The sequence below is a fragment of the Thalia democratica genome, chromosome 5 (assembly GCF_965202585.1).
Source record: "Thalia democratica chromosome 5, ktThaDemo2.hap1.1, whole genome shotgun sequence".
Taxonomy (NCBI): Eukaryota; Metazoa; Chordata; class Thaliacea; order Salpida; family Salpidae; genus Thalia; species Thalia democratica.
In genome coordinates this window covers 17454226-17478340 of record NC_139169.1, presented here as the reverse complement: position 1 = coordinate 17478340, position 24115 = coordinate 17454226, and the positions used below count along the sequence as shown (strand labels likewise).

General features: G+C 27.0%; 1 protein-coding gene across 1 annotated transcript; it reads left to right on the top strand.

The window, feature by feature from the left end:
* The first annotated feature begins 1436 nt into the window (after positions 1 to 1436).
* LOC145835859 (uncharacterized) lies at positions 1437 to 15113 on the top strand. Its single transcript, XM_082943600.1, has 15 exons — positions 1437 to 1929; positions 2194 to 2305; positions 2708 to 2870; positions 3132 to 3332; positions 4515 to 4579; positions 6919 to 7010; positions 8798 to 8845; positions 9518 to 9567; positions 11057 to 11113; positions 12400 to 12588; positions 12909 to 13001; positions 13288 to 13425; positions 13656 to 13712; positions 14259 to 14340; positions 14600 to 15113. The coding sequence occupies exons 1-15, from the start codon at positions 1494 to 1496 to the stop codon at positions 14899 to 14901; spliced, it is 2085 nt and encodes a 694-aa protein (XP_082799726.1). The 5' UTR covers positions 1437 to 1493; the 3' UTR covers positions 14902 to 15113.
* Positions 15114 to 24115: the final 9002 nt, after the last annotated feature.

Sequence of the window (24115 nt, the reverse complement as noted above, 5' to 3'; positions counted from 1 at the left end):
AACAACACTAATCTTATGAATGAAGTTTAATTAATAAAGCTAATAGTAGTAAAAAAAAGAAGAATTATAACTTTTTTTTAAGTCTTTTTAGTCAAAACACAAATAATTTAGGTAGAAACTTTAAAATAAATTTTAAAAGGCATGAATCTGAACTAGTTTCATTTTATAGGGCAAAATGCTATCCTGTGACGCATTATATCCAAACTGAAACGAAATCAGCCAAATTATCTCGCTTTCAGCGTTTCGCTACCTCTGTGTCGCCTCAAGTGTCGAGTGTGGCGACATGATTTACAAATTCCACACTTTTATTTCTCAGGCGAAGCTCGAACTAAGGTAGTGTGGAAAAGTGAATTGAATGTTGAAGAATTTTTGTAATATTTTTTTTTAATTTGCGTTCACAAAATATGTTTAGAATATTTATACAGCGTTTTTCCTTTTTTTTTGTTTTAGTTAAAAATAGTTTGTTAATTTGAAGAAGTTTAATTGGTGCTTGAATCGGATATGGAAAGTACTTTTATTAGATACTTAGTTTAAATGAGTTTAAAATAAATCAATTTATATATCGTTTTCTTTTTATCTAAAAAAATAGTTTTAAACAAATTAGTAAGGTTTAGAAATTAAACTGATTTTTTAGTAAGGAAAAACTTCCATAATTTAAAATAAATATGTAATTGAAATAGTTAATCATTAACAATTTCGCCAAGTTTGAGTTTAGAGTGCGTTTAAACTCATGATGTTTTTTTTTCTTTAGAAATATAAAAAATAAATGTACATGCGTAAGTAGTAATTGTGCTTAAGCATTTGGGTTTACTTAAAAGACGAACACAAGGAAAGTAAAATTCTCAAAAGAACTTTTTCTCTGTTTAATAAGCCACATAGGAGAGAAAAAGAGCTGGACTTGCTTAAATGCAAAAAACAATTAGCTTTTATAACATAAAACAAAATTGAATGTAAATTTAACCATAAAAAAGTTTTTAAAAAGAACAAAAGTTTTTTACGCATACGCTGCCTATTTCGAGGTGTAATAAAAACTTTGCAGCTTAACAAAGGAAAGTTTTTTTTATTTATAGTAGCTGTAAAGTCATTAGGTTTAAACAGTTGTAAAATATGTCAATAAAGGATGTATTTAGTTTTCGTTAACTTTTATACTCCTTTTACAACTACTGTAGTTTGAATTAGTACAGAATGATTTTCTTTAATGTTATGTAGTTATTTAGAAGTCAACCTTTTTTGAGAACATTATTTAAAACTATTAGTTTATATATAATGAGACTTTATTTACACAAAAATAGTTGTTTTGATTGGTAAGTGCAGAACTGTAATAAAAATGTAGAAGCTTATGATTAAAAAAAAATTGTATGTAAAAACTCTATATTAATTATTACACTTTATCTTATCGTTTTCAATCTAGTTTTATATACCTTGTTTACAGATTTTACTAATTCATATAATCAAAGCAAGCAAACTTCGAAAATAACTGAAAACCAACAAAAATGAACGACTCGCAGTTTTTCCCGCCACAAGAGCCCGCTTTCCCGCCTCCCTTCCCGCCAGTAAAGAGCGAGGAGGAAGACCCGACTTTTCCCGCCATCGACTTCGACGACCTTTCCTTCGATGACGTCATAATGACTTCGCCCCTCTGCCACGACCCGACGTCGAACTACTCGCCGCCGACCATCGGCGATCCGTTCCCCGACGGGTTTTACTCGGGCGGGCTGGACTTTCCGCTGGACCACGACCTCGGTCAGGCGTCCGGCTTTCAGTGCGGGGGGTTTTTGGACGACAACAAGTTCGACCCGGGCAGGAGCTCGCTGCGGGAGCTGATCGAGAGCAACGTGAAGTCGGAGAAGAAGCCGTTCAACTTCGGCAGGACGGTTGAGGAGCGGAAGATAGACAAGTCGCTGTTCGAGTTTTCCGCTGATCAAACAAGTTTTAACTTTTTGTTTTTCTTCAGGCTGTTATTTTGATCTTTTTTTTATTGTTATCTGTTTTTTGTTCTTAATATTGATTATTTCAATAAGAACATTCAACCTTTAGAAAATAAAAAATACTTTACAAGTATATACGTATTTATGTATATTATTTTTTTTTATTTAAAACGCTTATGTCAGCTTTAAACTTAGATTCGAGCAAGTTGAGACAAGTTTAAGACAATCAATTATATATTTTTTTTAACTTTATAACTACTTACAGTTAAAGACCCGCTCTTCCAAAACCTCATATCTGATAATGTAGAAGAAGAAAAAGCTCCGAGAACAAAAAGATGCATGTCTGTCGGTTCGAAACCTCAGAAACAGACCAGCAGGTTTTTATATATTAAATACTGTGAAAACATTTTTTTTTAAATATTTGCACTTGTAACTTGTGTGAAAAAGTGTTTTAGTTTTACATTGTTTACTTTTGATTGTTTTACTAGTTGTAACATGTGCAAACCGATATTTTAAAACTGTAACTTGTTTACTACTGCTTATGTATTAAATGTAAATTTTTTGTTATCTTAGTAGTAGCACAAAAAGTTTAGAATTAAAAATCAAAATTTATTTGGTTTTAGTTATGTTTTAAGTTATTTTGTAAACAACTATTTCGGTAGTAAATATTTAAAACATTTCTGTTAAATTGTTTTATGTTATTTGTCCTAAAAAGTCAACCTTGTTAATTTTTCCACAAGAAAGTTTTTTTTTTTCATATATTTAATATTTTTGCACAGGAAGAACGCGTGGGGCAACCTGAGCTACGCGGAGCTGATCACGAAGGCGATAGAGAGCAGCCCGGACGGGAGGCTGACCCTCTCGCAAATATACGACTGGATGACCAGGAACGTTCCCTACTTCAAGAAGAAGGGCGACAGCAACTCCTCCGCGGGGTGGAAGGTGACGTCATAGCTTTGATTGATTTTTGTTTTCTGCTTTGTTCGTTAAAAAAAGGAAATTTTTAAATATTTAAATGTAATATTACTACTAACGGTTTTTTTTTTGTGTTGTTAATTTGTTTAAGAGAAATCAAATAATTAACTTTTTTTTTTTTTTTTGAAGCATTACTTAATGTATAAGATACTTGATAAAAGATTACTAAATCAAAAAGCAACTAAACCTAGTGCACTAAATATAACTTTATCAAAATTCTACAATCAGAACTCGATCCGTCACAACTTGTCGCTGCACTCCAAGTTCAAGCGGGTGCAGAACGAGGGCACGGGCAAGTCGTCGTGGTGGATGGTGAACTACGAGGCGGCCAAGCAGGCCAAGAAGAAGCAGAAGACGGGGCACAAGGACAGGTCCAGCACCATGGACTCGGTGTACGTCAGCAACCTGAAGAACAAGCACGACGTAAAAGTTGGTGTTTATATTTAACTGTGAAATCTTCAAGTATATTAAAACTTATTATTATTTTTTTCAACACCCATTTTAGTTTTTATTAGTTTTGTTAATGTTATGAGTTTTCAATTTAAATTTTAACTTTAATGTGTGAGTAGAGCAATTATAATATTAAGTCGTTTTATTTTTAACTTTATTTTTATCAAAAATGTTGCAAAATAATTCTTATTCTATTGAAAAAATATTTTCTTAGAATTTTTTAATTTTTTTACTAACTATAAAGATGTATAGTGCATTTAATAAACATTTCTGTTTGTCATAAATTTATCTTTATTTTCAGTTGACCTTGTGCATATAGTTTAAGCAACTCATATACTAATACAAATAAAACTCAATTGATCTTTAAGCTTTTGAACAAACAATGATATATTTATTTAAAGCAGTACACATATTGTAACTTTTTTATATCCGTTTAATATATTAACAAGACTAGCTTATACAACGTAAATTAAAAAAAAATGCAAATATTTTATAAAAACATTAAACTGTTAAAGAAACACTTTAAATTACAAGTTAATACGCTTTTGGTCAAATTCATGCAAAAATGCTGAGTAGTGTAACTTTTAGAAAGAAAAAAATTTAAATTCTTTGGCTTAGAATTGCCATCAAAAGCGAAATTTTTTTTAAGTATATAGTTGCACATACAATATTTATTTCGAGTGGTTTTGGGGTTTTGAAAAGTGTGGTGCTGAAATTTTTTTAAAGATATTTTGACTTAATGACTGTATAGTTTCAAGACATAATTGTCAAATATACTGTTTGTATTACATAACAACAGTGTTGTTTTTTATCGAAAGTTTATCAAACATTAGGTGATAATGTAGCAAAAACTTCAATAAAAAATTAAAATTACGTCAGAATTTCACTTATCTTTTGATATATAATCTGTAAAAACGAATGAAGCTCAGTGTTTGCTTGCAGAAAAGCAGAATAAAGTATTGCTTTATGTATGTAAACTTTTCCAGCTTGCTCAACAAAACATTTTTCAAAAGCACCAGTACAGCCATTACAACTTTATCAGCGCACAAACCACAAACTTTGACAATTTCGGTTGCAATGCAACGTATAGATTATTTTTTTTTGCTGCAAACAACACTATTTCCCACCCATACAGAGTATTAATCATTAATATTTCCGCAGAAAGACAAAATGGAGCATATGTCCTTGGGTCACGTGACGCAAATTGCACGCTTCACCGAGTACAGGTAACTGATACGCTGTGTTTGTGATAGTAATAAGCATTTATGATATATACAGTATTAAGTTATAAAAATAGAGCTGTATTTTTAAATATTGTATTTTAAACATAGCTAACACATTTACATGTTGTAATTTTGAAACTAAGTTTGTAAATTGTTTTTATTAGCTTTAAAATAGTTAAAGAATCAAAAAAAAATATAGTTTCAAAAACAACTGTAATTTTTGTACTGTTGCATTAAAAAAAAATTTGGGATGTGTTGTAAAAATTAGCTGTGAAAATAAAAGCGTCTAAAAGGAAAAATTACATTGTTTAGTCGATAACATTGTGAACTTTTGCAGCTGAAACAATTGCACGCACTGATTATTTCAAAATGTTTTTGCAGAACAACTCGGCTAAATTTTTCTTATGCAGATACTTTTCAATATAAATATAATTCATTCAATAGGGTAATTAAGGCAAAACTTGATCATTAAAGGTTAATTTGCAATACAGTTACATGCAACCTATAATTAGAAAACTAATTTTAAAGCTAAAAAGCTGTATTCATTCAAACCGCACCTTTTAAATCAAATGTGAAGTTTTCTACAAAAGTTTTAAAAGTAAAAGCGCTAATTTTGAGGCAAATAACAATAAGTGGGCTTTCAAAGCTTTAAACAATTTACCTTTCCGTAAACAAACGCGAACGACTATTTCAAAGTTTAAAAGGTATTCACCTACCCCAAGGGCTAAAAGCACCGTGTAAAACACATGACTCAGTGTGTGGAACAAATATGCCAATTCCATCCGTAATTAATCATTTGTAATGAGCGAAAGAAACAAAAAAGGCTTTTTCATCCGAAAAATTAGATTAGCGAATTTTGGCGTGCTCTACTTCCAAAAGAGGGAAACGAACGTATTTCGCTTGATTTTTTAATTAAAAAGGAGCGCTTAATTTCAAAGTAACAAAGTTCAGCTATTTTCGGTGCGACATAAAAGAACGGGTGTTTGGTAAATACTTCCGATTAAATTCACGGTGCATGTTTTTTGTACAAATTTGTAAATCTGCGTTTGTGACGCAGGCGACGTGAATTCTGTGACACTTTTTATTTCAGTAGAAGGTCAGAAGTGTTTTCACACATTGCTTTGTGCTTTGTTGTAACATTTTCGTTCTGACACGCGTTTTTCGGCTCTGATTGCATTACGTATGTTTTACAGACTTTTTGTTTAACCCCAAATACCAAAGGAACTTTAATATAAACTATTTCAAATCGGAAAAAAAAACTTTTAAAGATTTTAGAGCATTGGCAAAGTGATTTCCTGCCTTATTTTGTAGCACAAAGTTTGTGTGGCATATTTGATTAGAAATATCGTTTTACACCCAATGAATAACGTGCAAAAAAATTTTGAAAAAGTTTATTCTTAGAAGCTATACTTTTAGTGTTGCAACAGAACACTTAAGAATAAATAGTTGATACAAGTTTTTTTAAGCAGAAAACGTTATGAAACTCATGAAAATGAAGACTATAGATGAAATAGCCTAAGCTTTTAAAGTCATTTAAATTTTTGTTGCTCATAAAAGGCTTAAAAACTCTTAAAGTTGTCAGTTTCATTCCAGCTTATAAAGTCAATTGAGTTGTTTTTCCTTTATTTTCATGTAATTGTTAGTTTAACAAAAACTACAAATGTCAACGGCACTTTTTAAAGATCACAACTGTCAGCAGTGCTTGAGTTTTAAAAATTTTTGTCTCAATTGTGTATTAGAAGCGTGACCTATAAACACTAATATATGACGTATTAACTAGATTATTTTTTTTGTGAAAAAAGTATAGAGCACTGATTTTTCAGTGATACTTTAAACAGTTTTGTTACTAAACTTTTATTTTCAAGTTGTTTAAAAAAGCAAATAAAATCTAACTTTTTCAACTTTTAAACAAATAAGTTGTTGCAAAAAGTGGTTTAGAGAAACTATACTGCTGCAGAGAAAAAAAAATTGCTTTGTTGTTTAATACTTATGTATTTGACTTAAATATGGTATGCTTCGTGACTAATGTCTTATGCGATGAATTTACAATTTTAATAGGAAATTCATCTGTATCAAAAAGGTGTTTCTCTAGCAACTTTTGCTAATTCGTCATAATTAATTAAATATCGAACTGAACTCATAACATTGAATAGTTAAAATAGTTTGACTTGATATGAACATTGGTAAAATTTTATTTTATGTTTTTGTTAACATCAATAAAACAATTTTTGTTTTAAAAGTAAATTTTCGTATAGTTATAGTACCTTTAACATTAAATATTTTATATAAGTTTCCCAATGAATTTAATCAACTTTAACATTGTTTGTAAAAACTACAAACAGGCAAAAATCAGACTCGATAGCATCTAGTTTTGGCAGAAATTCCCCTTCCAAGTTCACTAGCTGCAGCAGTGAAATCGACATGCACTCCACTGGTTAGTTGTGATGTCATAGTGTACACATAAAGTATAAAGACAAATAAGGATGCGTTTAAACATTTTTAGACCATTTCGATTGTTAAGTATTGTTTATTGTTTTGCACTGCCACTTTGAAAGTATCTGTTTTAAATTTACACAAACTGTACAACAGTTTTTATCGTAAATATTTTTGGCATCATGTGCTTTTTATACTTTGAAGTTTAAATAGGGAAACCTAAACTTAAAAGACTAGAGAATCAAACTGGTCAGTTGTTTCTCAAATAATTCCATAATTGTTTATTAAAACTTTAAGTTACGTAAAGCAGAAATAACTTAAATGACATACGTTTCTTAAAAGTATAAAAAGTTAAATTCGTTACATAACAAATTAGTTTTAGATTTATATTCTTAATTAGTAGTTAAAATTACTTTGTGTACTTAGTAATTAAGAAGAAGTTTGTAGTTAAAACTCAATTTAGCACTTGAAGTGAATTTGCATATATCAACAAAAGACCACAATAAATCAAGCAAAATAAAAACAAACTTAAATTTATACCCTCGTACAGTGTAACATTAGAAACAATCGTTTTAAGTTTTTTAATTCTATTTTATTATTATTATTAATTTGTTTGTTTTATCAAAGTTTACTCTCTATGATATATGTTTTAAACTTAGGGAAATAAATAAGCTTAGAACTGCTTTTATACAGTTTAAAGCTATTCAAAACATTTATAAAAATATTGTTTTCAAGAAACAGAGGCGAAAGTAAACTTTTAATTGTTATTGGAATTTATTCAAAATTTTAGAGATAACATTCAAAAAATAAACTAACTCACATGTAATATTTAGCCTAAAACCAAATTAGTGCATTTGACCCAATTTCTTAAAACTTTTTCTAAACTTTTGTCTTCAAAGCCAATTGCGGAACAATACAATTCCATCTTCGATTGCCCTAATAAATCCTATTAAACTCTGGTGACCCCAATCGCAAATCAGGTGACAGCCCAATTCATTCGACTGATCGCCGTGTCATGCTGCAAATTACGAAAAGCGCTTTGTTTTCACAAATCCCCGCTCTTCTATACATTTTCACAACGCAAAAAGGTCGCTGTAATTTTGCACCAATTATGTGAGCGCGCGCCAGCATCAGGCCATGTATGAAATTTTTAACTTTGTACATGTTTTTCCCGCTGCAAGCATTATGACGTCACACACAGAAAGACGGTTTCGTTAATCAGCGCGCGCGAATGCTAATTGCCTGCTTCCAGGGATTAAAATTAAAATTTGCGCTTCGAGAGTTTTTCGTACAGGTTTTTGGAGCGCGGCTTTTAATGGTCGCTTGCAAAAGAAAAGCGAAAGTGTGTTGTTTACAGTTGTGTTTTTAACGTTTTCAATGTATTAAATCTTACTTTATAACAGTTCTTAGTTTTTTATTTATAACAACGATCAAAATTTTTATCAATCCTCTTTTTAAGCAAAAAGAAAGCATTTTCCGCATATTTTTGAATAAAATAAAAAAATAAAAAAAGTCATAAAATTTCTCATACAAAATAGCGTGCTATGCGCTCCAGTTGCGAATTCTTCAGCTGCCGCACAAAGCGCCTCATCACTCGAAAGCTGACCGCAAGTCTTCGCAGTCTTGTGACCTACAATTTCAATTGGGCGACCTACATACTGCTTTGTTTACTCCCTCTCCGAAAATTCACCTCGTTTTCAACGCACAGGCGATTTACTCAATTGGGATAATCGCATTATTGTAATTTTTGCGCATTTTGTTTCGCTTATTTGGTTTTTTTTATTGCAGACACCAGCATCGGTTATTTCAGTTCGGAAGGGTCCAACCGCAGATTGGGTGAGTTTTGTTTTGGGCGATTTAAACGTTTTGTGAACTTATACGACTTTACACAGTTGTTGTTGATTCAAGTTTATTATATGTAGAAGGATAATCAATCGTTTTTTATAATTATCAAATGTTCATTAAAATGTATAGTTATTTAATCAAATATTTTAAAGGTATCAAAATACTTTCATAATAAAGCTACGTAATAAATATTTACTTGAAAATTTTTTTTATATAATCAAATACATATTCTGATATGTATATTTATACTGAAATGACTTCTAACCACCTTAAGTATGCGTTATTATTACGGAGTTTGAGTATCTCGTTGTAAAAATATTTTACATACTTTACATAATTTAAGCTTTTAAGGTAAGTGGCTGTTTTTTAAAGTGTATGATTTCAAACGCTATAGTTGTTATATTTGTATAAACAACATGTTTTAACTATTGAAACTTTGTTAAAAGTTAGCTACACAGATTAAGAAAAAAAATCAAAAACTTAATTTGTAAGCTACTGGTAAAAGAACTGAAATTAATCTTTAAATATTGAAAAAGTTGGAATGTGTTATAAATCCTTAAACAATCGTATTTTAAACATAAGCTTTTTTTCAAAACCTTTATTAATAGTGTTAAAACTCGTAAACTGATCTTGCTATTTACTTAATACTTGATTTTTCTGCAGATCAACTGAAACTTGGCGTAAATTCTGGCAGCTCTGCGTCTGTAGACTTTGTAAGTTTTTATAAATAAAATTAATAACATTGTTTACATTTTTTTTTTTATAAATGGTTAGCATTTGAAACTTGTTGAACTTAAAAACAATTTGTTAAATTAAAATTTAAGTGATAACAACTGAGAACTTTCCTTTTTCATAAAATGAGTTATAAATGGTTTAAAAGTAAGTTAAGTTTGAAATTAACAAAAAATAGTGAGTTGTGGACTGAAACCGTTTAAAACAGTAATTAACATAACACTGATATTATTTCTCTATGAATTAATGTTGAGTTGTTATTAAGGTTTTTTTTACAATTTAAATACAAAAAGTAAACGTTGATAGACAAACCTATCTTACTTATTAAATATTAAAGCGAGCAAATAAAAAATACAGACCTAAAGGCGTCAGCAAAGACTCAAGTTCAACAACAAAATTCATTATAAATTACAAGTTTAATAACTTTTTTATTCCACATTGACAGTTGGCCTGAACTTTGGTTTTTATAAAATTACCTGACCTGCTTTTTTCTTTGCCGGTTTTCAATCAAAAACGTGATTTGACCTGGTTATTAAATTTCATCCATTCACTTGGCTTGAGCTAGTTATAGTGCAAGAAGGAAAATCAATCATCTATCTCACAGCTTCCTTTTTATAGCATTGATGCATTTTATCACCCTTGGCTTTAATAAATTCTAATCGATCTCTTGAAATTACAAATGGTTTAAAGTTTGGTGACAGTTGATAAACCTTAACAATAATTTACTCTTAGTTTTACCAGATCATATTTATGATAAACCAGGGAAAGCCAAGTTATATGTTTAATGTTAATTTAAATTTAGATGGTTTACAGTGAGTTTTTGGCACACTCTTGAAATATTTTTAATAAAAAATAATTTTTTATAGACAAAACTTTTGGGTTTATAAAAATAATAATTCTTAACTTTACATTAGTTTTAATTAAATAGTGCTTGCTAATTATGTTATTACAAAATTTCATTTTCAGAACGGTAAAAATTATTTTTCAATAATAAGTAAGCTAAAAAAGTGAAATTAATTTCATTGTTAGTTTTTCAAGTTTTTGCAATACATACCTAGTGATAAGTTTTAAAAAAATTAAAAAAAAAAGGCTGTTCAATTATAATATTACACAATTTATGCAAACTGAACTTTAAGTTCATTGTTTTTGCCAAAGTTTGCATAACTTGTAGGAAAACAAAGGTACATAAATTATTTATATAACATAAAAATTATACGCAATTCTATCAGATGTAGTGTTTGAGCTTAATGAAAAAATGAACTGAAAAAACCCTTAGAGTTGCTCTTGTTTGCAATTATAAGTCGTCATCTGTTGAAAACGCTTCTTTTTTTTTAATCGAAAATTAAATCAAAATGGTGTTTACTAAAAGCAAAGCAAATGAAGATTGCTAATACTAAGTGTTTGAAAATAAAAAAGTAGTAAAACTGAGTGAAACTTAGCTTTTAATTAGTTATTTTTATCATTTTCCAGGATCAAAGTGAAAGGACGTTATTAGAGACCACACCTCACTTGGCTGCACTTTTACAGGTAATTTAAAAACTGTGTACTTTGAAATAAACACACTGTGTATTTTGAACTTTGCTAGTTGTTGTTTTAACATTAACATGCACTAGAACTCCATTCATGTTTTGATTTCCGTGGAAAAGCTGTAATGGGCTTTTGAAGACTGCTTTATTCATTATCGTTTTTACGTTGAGCTAAATTCTTATGAAACTATTTTAAGTATAGTTTGACTACACTTTTATATATAGAAAGAAAAATAGTTCAACTACAATAGCATTATGATGCAACGTAAACTACAGATGTTGAAAAATAACATTGGTTAATTTATACAAAAAAAAATATTCACAAAATTTTAAAAATACTATCTATATAAACTTTATGATTAATAAAAAGTTGTGTTTGATTTAATACGAATTACACCTTATTTTTAATTAACTTTATAAAATCTACAAAACTTGCATAACTACAAAGTCCGGTTAAGACATTTTCACAATGATCAAGCTTGATTTATTAGACTTATGTAAGGAAATAAAACGAGCAAAAACGGAAGCACATGCTGTAAAAGCACAAGAAAAAGATCGATATATTCGCTGCAGGTTAAATAATCCGGTTAATAACCAACTAATCATTCTTCTGTTTGAACTTGTAGTATACATAACATGCAAATTTGTTGCGAAAATTGCTGACACAAAGATAAGTAAAAGTCTTCCTTTACTACTCGTAGTAAGTAGGTAAAGTTTCGTGTATATCGATCCTCTCGACTCGGGGGATTAGTTTTATTTTTGAGTTTGCCGAGAACTCTGAGGGGATCTGTGTCAATCGATACTCGTTACTACGGCAACACAGTAATTTTGCAAGAGATATGTTGTCACGCTTGAAGTGATTAATCAACGTGTGGAGGCCTTGATTAACTGCTTTGAGATAAAAATCAAGGCTAGGTTCTTTGAATTAAAGACAACTCATTTGCACCAGGTGTTTTTGTGTAAATGTTTTGTTTTGGTGTGTATTGGCTGTAAAAAGCTTGTTTTCGTGAAGTATTGGCGATTTGTTCGTTATATAAAAAGTTTAATTTACTAATTTCTATGTAGTTTTTATTATGTCACATATATTTTGAAAATAATACCATTTATAGTTGCAATAGTTTAAGAAAAAATAATTTGTACAAAAGACTAATAAAAGAACAACGTTTAAACGTCTTTTAAACTGCTTAACAAAAGCCAGCTATTTTTTAAACATTTTTTTTACAAGTAGCTAGAATAAAAACACCAATGAAAAACAACGTGCAGTCATCATTTAAAAATACTTAACAGAGGCCAGCTACTCCAAGCAGCGACGAAATACAAAAGTCCCCTTCTCACATGTTCAACGGGGTAATTTCACCCACCCACGTGGTCAACAGTTACCATGGTAGCAGCCCCGACAACCAGCAGGTTCAGAGGTCCAGGTCAAACACGATGCCCCACCGATTTCAACAGAGTTCAGAATATCGCTTCGGACAGGTTTGATTTTATCTGAAAGAATGTTTTGACAAGATTGTATCACCTTTTGACGTAAAGTAAAAACTGGTTGTTGACATTTGAGAAAAAAATATGCGCAAAAAAATGTTAAGCTGAATTTTAATTGATATCACGTTTTGAAGCAAATTTCATTTAATGATTTAATGAATTCTTTTAACATCAAAATATGTTAAAAATAAAATTAATTTAGAAAATAATTTTTTATAAGTTGCTCTTCGAAAATTAATGGAAATAACTAAAAGCAGTTTAAAATGTTAAAAAATGAATTATTATTTTGTTTTAACTATTAAACTTTTTCTCAGAGTAACTCAACCGATAACAACAGAAGTTTTGCTCTGAACAACTTCAGCTCAAGAAATACACAAAACAATATGATTCAAGAACACACACAAATGGTATGATTGTGTAACACTAACATTTTATGAACTATAAAATGTTATTCTTTTGCGAAATTAAAATGTTAAATAAACGAAAGATCTCTTTCTTTGTATTTTTTTAATGAGTCAGTTGTTTATAAAAGTTCTTTTAGCCAATTTCTTTTTACGATGTTATAAATAAACAAAATATGTTAAAACACCGTTAGCAAACTACTTTAGTGATTGCCAGTTTAAAAATTATTTTAGTTTTAGTACTAAATAAAATTATCATTAAAAGTTATAAATTGTAATTAAATAACTATAGAACGTTAACTGGTCGTCAGCAGTAAGCCAACAAAACTTCAATCATCAAAACAATGGAAATGTTTATAACAAGTTTGCATATCAAGCTAATACGCGGAGATGCAACTCGAACGACTTTCAAATGAACAAAAGTAATCAGGTAACTTAAATTAAGAACATTGAGATGCATGCAAATTATTATCTTTTAAGAATATATTTATTTTCTAAAATGATATTTTTGTATTTTGATTGTAACTTTATTCTCTATACTCAAATAAGCATTTCGTTATAGTTAAACATTATTACAGAGTTTTTATCAGATAGCTTAATTTTAAAATACAGAGAGAGTCTAACCATTTTAATTTCTTTTAACGACATAACTATCAACAGGAACTTTACGGTTTCAGCAATATGGACACTTTTCCATCGACAAACAATAATTTACAGGTAGTTAGTTAAGAAATCATATTTTTCTTCTAATGTTCATTCATTTCATTGTAAAATTATATTTTTTATTAAAAAATAAATAAAAATATCAAAAAGTAGCAATTATCTAGTTTTTGATGAGTATAAGTTTAATATTTAAGCTTTAAAGCTTTAAACCAATTGAGAAAAAATAATTTAAATTCTCCTGCAAAAAGAATAAAAAAAATATTTTTGACGTTTATAGTTTTTAATATGGCTATTTGTAAAATCAAACAAGATAAATTTTAGGTTTTTTTTCTTGCTATAAAGAATTACGAATAAATATTAAACCTAGGTTTTAAGCTAAATATTAATTCAGATACGGAAGCATTTTGATTCGTTATAACATAGATTATGTTTTCTACGTATACCACACCTATTGTTCTAAAAAAGAATTAGTTACTTGAAGCAAAGCTCAAAAATGATGTAGTATTTGTAACTTTTAAAGAAGTTTTGTATTATTTTTGTATTTCAATTTGAAAATAATTACTGTGCAAGTTAAAATTAACTAATTTTTTTTTTAAACAGAAACCGCAGATTCATTATGGAAACTTTCCTGAAGAAACAAATTTACCTGTCCTAAACATTTGCGATGAGACATTTCAGCAAAGTAAGTTAACTTGAACTTAAGTCAATTGCACTAAATCTTAATACAGTTGAATGTTTTTATTTTAAACTGTTCAGATAATTTTTAAAAGTATAAAGATTACTTGAATAATCCTAACTACTAAAATGTTGTATATTAAAAACTCTTACGTACAAGCAGTTGCTCTAAATGTGTTCCATTTGCTATGTTAAACAAAACAAATATTATTGACAATATCTAACAATTAAATATGCTAGGATCTAAAAATCTATTCTAAAAACAGACGGTATGCAAGTGGACAACGGCGAAAGAAGCTACCTGGACAACAAGCAGTTCGTAACTAGCCAATCAGCTGGTGTCCCAGAAAGGAGGCTTCCGAGCACCCAGCCGCCGAGCTACTACGGGGTGCACATGACGTCATACTCCAAGCAGCAGACCAACAACGCCCCCTTCAACGGTTGCTACGGGGACCGGTCGTTTGGTAACGAGTTTCAGGGTCGTTGCTATGGCAACCCACCGATGTACCAGCAAATGGCAGCAAGAGGCACGGGAGAAGGTATTATGACGCAACAATATGCAAACTGAAGATTGCGAAGGAAGTAGATTTAGAAATAAACCCAAAAAGTACTTTTTTAATATACTGTAAAAAATACCTTTGTTAAAAGATTATAATAAATAATAATAAAACTGCTGAATTGAACTAAAACTATTTTGATTTACTTGATAATCAAAAATATATTTTAAACCAAAAAGAGTCTTATTTTACTCTTAAATTAAAAACTGCTTTTTAAAAACTAATGGACAAATTACAAAACAAATCGAAAGTTATATAACTGTAATTAAATTTATTTTACTTTTTTTTTAAACTGTTGTGTATTTGGTGATTTTCAATTTTTATTATTCTGTTTAAATTCTAGCAAATAGTTTTGCAAAAGCTTTAAACTTAAGGTTTTCAGTACTTTCTAAAAGCAGTTCACAAATACTTCTTTTAAAAACTTTAATAAGAATGTTTTATTCTACTAAAAATTTTATAATGAAAGTATAACATCTTAAATCCTTTTATGCTTAACTACTAAGTTTTCTTTAAGGCTTTCATATTTTAAACTAAATTTCGAGATAAAGTTTCATTAACTTTAGGTTTACAAAAGTTTATTTTATTGCTATAGTGTGTAACATTTTAGTTTTTTGCTTGAGAGCTTTCTTGCAGTAATGAAAAATAATTAAAGTCCTTTAGTTTGAGCGCAAAGTAATGCTTTTTGTAGAAAGATTTAATCATAGCTGCAAAAACATACGACTTTATTACGTATGTATAAAAACACTTACAACATTGTTACGTTTGCTTATGTGTCGAAAATTTTCTAAATACTTTTGTTCGTGTGTTTTAAGAAAAAAAACTTGATTTAAAAATAATTAGACAAATTAAGCTTTAAATCTAACGTTTTAAGCAATTTGATGCTGCCACAAGAATTTCAAAATATAGGATAAATGTTAGAATGTTATGTTAGTTGTTTTGTTTTCTAGAAAATTTGTGCTGTTTTTAGGTTCTACATTTCTTTTTTTTTTAATTTTAGTTTTTTGTTCTGAACTTTCTTTAAATAAAGACATTTTGCTTCATTAAAAGTGTTTGATTAGCTTTATTATTCTATAGTTCCAGTAATTATTGGCATTAATTTGCACCTCTTATCAAGTTTCAAATTATAACTTTATCCCTATCTTGGAACAGTTCACAAAAGAGTGATTTTTATCAGCTATTATCACAGCTGTAATCTAATAAATAAGTTTGAAATTTATTTTTATTAAGTTGAATAAGAAATATAATTATCTATAAAAACATTTTAGTCAAAAAAATATTAGTTAAGACGACTAAATTAAATCTAAGTTTTTTTATTCTTTTAAGTATTTTGTAATTTCGATCTTTATTTTAAAAATTTAATTAAAGTAAATTGCATTGCACATTACAAAACATGAACCTTAGATACAACGATAATACATTTTCTATTTAAGTTCAATTATACTTTTTAGTAATTTATAATAGTTCTTTTTCTATTGGGTTAGTACTAAAATGATAAATTTAGAACAATTTTTTTGTAAATTCTAAAATTCAAACAAACTTTGTTTAGATTTTACGAGAATATTTTTTCAAAGAGTACAAAGTTTAGTTAACTTAAAACCTAAATTTTAAAATGGACAATAAACTTGATGGATTTTATTGAATCTTTATTGAATTGGAGCCAATTTTCTTAAAAGCCAAGCTCAAGGCCAAATGCTAAAATATTGTAAACAAAACTTTTGAAACTTTTTTTAAAAACTGTTTGTAGAAAAATGAGACGCTGAAGTTGTGTTTATTTTTTCATAAAAAGTAAAAAAAAAACAGTTTTTGAATTAATTTAAACATTTTTCTATATTGTAAATATTAAATTTTTTTCTTTAAGTTCAAGTGTTATAGAATATTAAAAATTTAAGTTGCAAGTATAACCATAAAAGTTTTTGAAAAATTGTAAAATAAATATGCAAAAAAATTAATATGCTAGGAGTAAACACAGGTTTCTTTAACCTCAAAAAAATTATACTTAAAACAAGTACTGTTGAAAATGAAACACATTGTTTGAAACATATTTTAGCAATATACACTAATTAATAACGTTTTTGATTTATATCTTTAGTTGCAAATGTTGTTGTATTTAGTTTTAGATTACTCAATATAGAAAAATAGAAAAGACTATTCAAAGCAAATTAAAGTATTTCATATTGGTTCAATCTAAGTTCCTGTTGTGTTTTTATTAAAGTATATTTTTCACACATCTAACTTGCTTAACAAATTTTGCTTTCAGAGAGTTTACGTTTTTAGTAATTCAGTATATTCAAATATATTAAACTTGAAAAGTAAAAAAAACACATACAAAAAACTCTAAACTAGAGTTTTCTCAAGATGACTACCTTATTTACAAACCCTTAAATAATTACATTTTTTTTTACAAAACATGAACAGGTATATTTTACAAAAGATTTAGATTTACACTAGGAGTTTCTAAACGGAGATTGTCGTCCCTTTTAAGGTAATTAATTGTTAAAGAAGTTAGCAACTAGTAGGGTAGCAATACAGTAAATTTGTTATTAACTAGTAAATGAGTGATAAATGTAACATATAAACAAGGCAATTTTTTAAAGATTTCGGACAACCTGCTTGAAACAAAGATAATTTATTATAACAATTTTTTAGTGTATTTCAAAATGTATTAAAAAATGTTTCTTTTTCCTAATTCAACTTTTATTTAAAATTAAAGAACTTTAGATTTATATTAACAACACTTTTAAAAACGCCTTTGACTGAGACAAAAATTTCATATAAAAACATTTGTCTTATAAGTCATAAAAATAAGAACATATTTTGTAAAAAGTTAAAATATTTAGATTTTTAAGAATTATTTAACAGTAGCAGTATGTTTTTATAACATCAAACTAAAACGTTTATCGTTAAATTCTATTACAAAAATATTGAAAATAAATAAATAGATTGAGATAAGAAGTTAGTTTTTTTGTTTTCCGACTAGTAGTTGAATATAAAGTTTCATTTGATCTACTTTGGTATTGAATTACATCACGACAAAACTTTAACCTATAAAGCATAAGGATGTTTTTTATTATAAAACAAGTATTTTCAACATATAAGAAGTTTTTATTTTTCTTGAAATTTTATTCTTTTTTGTTAAAGTTATTTTATATTTTAAACAAGTAGATAAAATTACTAAAAAATTAACTATACTAAAAAAGTTTTATTCTTAAAAAAGTATAATTTAAGTTTAATGACTAAATTAATTTAAAAATTGATTCACAAACTCTTAGCATGTTTATTTATCACGCTTGAGTAAACACAAAACATCACAAACTAGTTAAATATTAAGGTAGTTTCGCAAAAGCCCCGTTAAAATCAGCAAGGGGAATTTACAGTGAGTCAGGTGTGAATCACTGAATCGCTTTAGTGAATCATCATACCGCTACACATGTGTTGTTATTTCAGGATGATGTTGTGTTTATTTTTTACTATAGTTTTAATGTTTCTTTTATCTTGTTTTGTTTTCAAAAAAAAAAACATTTATTTAGACAACACTAAAAAAAAACTTATTTTGGTGGAAAAAAGTAATATAATCAGTACAAGAGTAATTAGAAAAAAAATCTTTTTTGTAATTGTTATATATACTTTCGATATAATCTCTTTTGCAAAGGTTTTGCTAACTCTATAGTAATAAAAGGCGGTTATTATAGTACTATCAATTTGAATTTTTTTCAAATGTACGTTTTAAGAGTTACATATATACACTACTGTTGATTTAAGGTTTAAGACATGACATAAGTAAAAAGTTTATTAAAATAAACTCAAAAATGAAATAAAGCATCAATAAGGTATCAAGCTATTTGTTGCTACATAAAACAACTTTTTAAAATTAAAACAAACAAAGATTTTTACAATATCTCTAGTTCATTCTTTAATTTAAGTATAACTAACACAAAACCATCATAAACTTTTAAAACTAACGATTTAAACTTCTTATAATAAGTAAAATGAAAGTTTTTTTTCATAATAATCGTTGATAAGAATAAAAACAAAATATAAATAATAAGTATTTGTTTTAATATTACTTAAGTCAGACTAAACTATTTAATTATTAAGCTTAAATTCAACTTTATCAGATATAGATTATTTCTTAATTTCTACGCCCGAAAAAACTATTCTTACTAAAGGAGTTAAAAATATCATGATTAATAAACGATACCTGCATTATGCTTACATGCATTCTAATATAAGCAAAAGGATATGTAATGAAAACAAAGTTAATTCTTGAAAATATAAATAAACTAAAAGAGGTGTAAAACTTATTTTATATCAACTCTATTTCAATTAGTAGTAAAAGTTTAATCGAGTTTACTCAATTGATTAAAATAGTTTATCAAACATTTAATGACAAACCACCTTTTCATCTTTCATTGATTTTAGTTACGCAACTTACACAAAAAAAATTGGCAGTATAGTGTATTAATTAAAATCGATGGTAAGCTGACCAATTTTTAATTTTATTAGTAATCTTGAATCAGTTTCGTATAGGTTTTTTGATTAAAAAAAAAAAACAGAGAAAGCTTCTGTTAACTAGGTTAAACTAAACTTTTTACATACATAGATAAATTTAAGGAAACAATTAAGTTAAATGAGTTTTAAAATGAGTTGCTAACAAACTTTAAATACTTTGTATAACTTTACATAAACCAATTTATTACAACTATTTAAAAAGCAAATGCGTTATTTTAGATTTAAACTTTATTAAAGTTAAAACTTATATGATAAGAAATTACTAAGTTAGAATAAAATTCATCATAAAAAAAGAACTTTTATTTGAAGTAAAGTAACAATAAAAAATAGAAAGCTGTTTTTAACTTTATGCAAATGAAACACTTAAGTATTTGATTTTGTTATACCTTGTTACGTGATAAATTTTATGTCAAGTTAAGTTACAAGTCAAGTTTCTGAACGACGCAACTTCACAAAAAAGCGTGTAAAATGTCATATCAGATACAAAACGTCGCGCTAAATTGTGAACATTTACAACGTTGCACGTAAAAATTAAAGCTTTCACCATGTAATTTAACATTAAAAATTACGTCAATTGTAAATATAGGTTTTGCACTTAAAGCAAATTATATACACCTGTCCGTCTTACACATTCAACAAACTTTAAGTTTTGTTGTTTTCCTTATGAAAGATACTGAACAGTTCTATAACTAGAATAAAACTAAACTACTGTAGTGATCGATAGGTTGTAACGCAATTAGTTTTTAAATGTTATTAAGTATAAAAAAATTTAAACAACCGTATTAATATTTTTGAGATGTTATAGTATAATTTTTAATAAACATAAAAGTATTTGCTAAAATAAGTACTGTTAACTAAATAGTTATAAAATAAAAATACAAAAGTCGAGATTTAGTAAACATTAGGAAAACTAATGATTAAGATAAGCTACAAAAAGTAATGTAGCGAGAAACTAGTTTTGATAATGATCTACAGAAAGTTTTATAAAATTTATCAAAAAAAACAAAAACAAACTGAAGTATCTTGTTTAAGCAGGTTTTGATTTTGACTATGTTAGTAAATTAGTTGTAGTAAACAATTGTTGTCACTAAATCTTGTTTTAGGAAATTTAAAAAACTTTTACTCGTATGAAACTATTATTTTGTTTAGCAAAATGATATTTAAGTAAAACAGTTACTTAAAAGTGTAAGTAATAAAATTAAATTAATGTTTGTATAAACTGAGTAAAATAACATATATCATGTTATCAGTGTTATCGATTTAAAAAAAAAAAAACGCTAATAATCTAAAAAATAGGTATTGTAGGTAGAGGTCTAAATTTAAGTGCTTATGAATTTAAGCCAACTTTTTTATAAAGTAAAGTTTGAGCCAAATGCGAAAATAATGTAAACATAAAGTTTAGCTTAAAATGCTACTGTGTTAAAGTAAGGAGAGAAGTATTGAAAACTAAAATGTATTTGAATTTTTAAAAGTTTAGTGAAAATAATAACGGCTAATATTTACGTATTATTATTTTTGTAATATATATTCAGTAAGGAAATTAATTCTATTGTATTTAATCAATACAGACACCTTAAGTTTATTTGTTTTTTTTTTGTTTTTAATCATTTTTAGCCTGTAGTACCTTGGTTTAGGAATTAAAAAAAACATATGTAACATGAAATAGTTTTAAATAGACATCAATTTATAAAAGTATATTGTTTTTTTATAAACTATTTTTACTAAAACACTTATCTGTATTTTTTAAATACTTTGATTATTGGTTTATAAATGTATACAGTTTTAATATAACAGTTTATAACAGTTAAGTCGTGTGATTTTTTTTATAACGAGTCATGAAAAAACCCTTAATAATAAAAATATAGATATATTTTAGATAATTATTTAAATTATGTTCATTGAAAAAAAAATATATTTGTATAAATAGCTTTATAAAAGTAACTATTTATAGATAGAGAATTGTACGAACAAAAAAGATTAAACTAGAGTAAAACTTAAAAAAAAATAAAACATATACTTTTTTTTCAGAAAGATTTTTTTGTTGATAAACTTGTAAGTTCCCAACGATATTTTAGCATTATTAGGTTACACAAGACAATACCCATAAAACTGAAGGACTTGTTGTTGATGGTGTAAAACATTTACTGTTAAAAGTTGATTCACCACAATAGACAAAAGTCTTTACTTTGCTATAACTAACAAAATATCAATATAAGTTCTCACTAAAAGGCTCATTTTATTTAATTACTAATGTAGTAATTTTATACAGAGAATACTATATTTAAATTGATCGAGAAATATTCAGTTTTGTAGTTTAAAAATGTGCAACACAAAAAAGAAAAAAGGTTCAAAGTTTGGTCAGGATTTCTTTTGAAGCCAGGATGACCGGAAAATACCTTAAATCATTCACGAGATTTGCGAGTGTATCATAGTAATTTGAAGGGGAAATTCGTCAATGACTCAAGTGTGCATCCCATGACTTCAGCGAAACAAAGGGTGTGTTTGTGGTGACTCATAAAGCTGATACATACGTGATAGTTTATTTTCAAACTCGTTTTTTTAGTAGGCTGTTTGTTTAATTGTATTGTTGTTATATAAATTATTTCGCTTACTATAAATTAAGCTGTATACATTAAGGTTTGTAAAAATAAATAGCGCTATGACCAGTAAGCAGTATAAATAGTTATTTTTTTATGTTTTTTTATGTTAAACTTAGTCAGTCTGTACTATTTATATACAGACAAAGATTGTTTAAGCTTATAGTAAAACCTTTATATATTAATAGTTTTATTAAAAATTTTTAGTTTGTGATCAAAACTCTTACTGCTTATTAATGGCTTTTAGTTTGTAATGATCTAAAGTGCTACAAAATTTCTTTTAAACAAACATTTTTCTGAGAATCATATGCAACAGCGTTTCTAAAACATTTGTAAAAATTTCTTTTATATAACTAAATAAGCCTTTTTATAAATCATAAAAGTATTACGTGTACGATAAATATAAATATACAGATTTGGCATAATTTGTACATTTTCGATGCTTTATTTCTTTCATTGAGTAGTACGATAACATTTGTATATATATATATATATATATATATATATATATATATATATATATATATATATATATATATATATTTTAAAGGTTTTATAAAAAGTTCTGGTCGATATTGCTCGTTAAATTAAATTGGAGCTAAATGATATTAACATTCAACAATACAAATATAAGACACACAACAGAACTAGCGAACTAAATATGGAACTTAAAAGATAACAAGACAGACTATAAAATTAATTGGCAAATATTAAACAAGACAACATGAAAATTCAGTACTAAATTTGGTTGCAAACTTTGTAACTTAGAAAAAACAGAAGTCAAAAAATCAGATAAGAACGTAACACTAAACAAGAAAAGCGAAAGACAAAACTTGTGCATCCATTGTCAAAAATATTTTTTTAACAAAATTAAAACCAACTAAACATTAAAAAAAATAAAATTTAAGCAGCAAATACGATTATTTTATGACATTTTTCCAACAGTCCAGAAAAAACTCTTAAAATAGATTAAAAAAAGTTTCTAAAATAACTATTCTAAACTTTTCTAAAATGCATAAATTAACAATTACGGCGTATTATTTTCTAATTCAGCTAACTGTACAATAAACTGTATCATTACTACGTCACATTATTATAAAAATTTTCAAACTCTGAATTTCTGTTTACTATTATAATAAACTGTAGCTTACTGAGGAGCACATAAAATTTTACATTTCATGTATGAAACAGCTGTTTAAGTTATAGTTTTTATATAGTTAGACAAATATATATATATGTATATAATTTATTGAAATGTACGATTTTAAAAATACTGGAACATATGTTTCATAAAGACAAAGAGATTGTTTATAATCTTCAGCCAGTTTAAACTTAAAAAAAAACAATTGATCAATATTTTATTTTAAATTTGAATTGGCTGAAGATTTAAGACATTTTTTTTTGTTTTTATCAAACATATGTTCCAGTATTTTTAAAGTTGTACATTTCAATAAATTATTTAAGAAACCTTTCAAGTGGGCTCAGTAGAAGGTGTTCAAGTTTGAACAATAGCCTTATTTAATATACATATATATATATATATATATATATATATATACATTTTGCATAACATATACATTTTAATCCTTTTTCTGTTCATTGAGTAATAAATACAAATACAACTTTGTTTCCATACAACTGTTAATTTTTTTTTATGTAAGAATAACATGTCTTAAAATTGTAGTATAATGACTAAATTGTTAAAAAATATAATCAAAATTTTATTAAAAATCTTAAATTTATATAACTAATAAGAATACTGTATGCATTTAGAAATAAGGTTTTAAATTTATTTAAAAAGATTTTATTGATTATTACTACATTTTTATAGCTTTTGATGATTGTTACTACTTTCTGTCTAAAATTTTATTAAAAAAATATTATAAATAAGTTAAAAAAAAATTCAAACTTTGTTTATCCAAGTAAAAGATACTCACTAATGATATCATAAGAGTTGTTTTTGTTTATTAAAATCTATACAAAAGCATCAGCGCTACAGTAAAAATAAAACTTGTTTGTAAAGTAAAAAAAAAATGTTTGTTAAAACTATAAAAGTAGACTAAAATTTTTTAGTTGCAAATCTTAAAAGAAATTTTTCTCGCACTATTTAGTAAATTAT

What these genes read in the sequence shown, in the direction of transcription:
- LOC145835859 (XM_082943600.1), top strand. Translation starts at nt 1,494, where the DNA reads ATGAACGACTCGCAGTTTTTCCCGCCACAAGAGCCCGCTTTCCCGCCT. An exon ending in ACTCCTCCGCGGGGTGGAAG is followed by an intron (nt 2,871 to 3,131) that starts GTGACGTCATAG and finishes TTCTACAATCAG; the next exon opens with AACTCGATCCGTCACAACTT. An exon ending in AGAACAAGCACGACGTAAAA is followed by an intron (nt 3,333 to 4,514) that starts GTTGGTGTTTAT and finishes ATATTTCCGCAG; the next exon opens with AAAGACAAAATGGAGCATAT.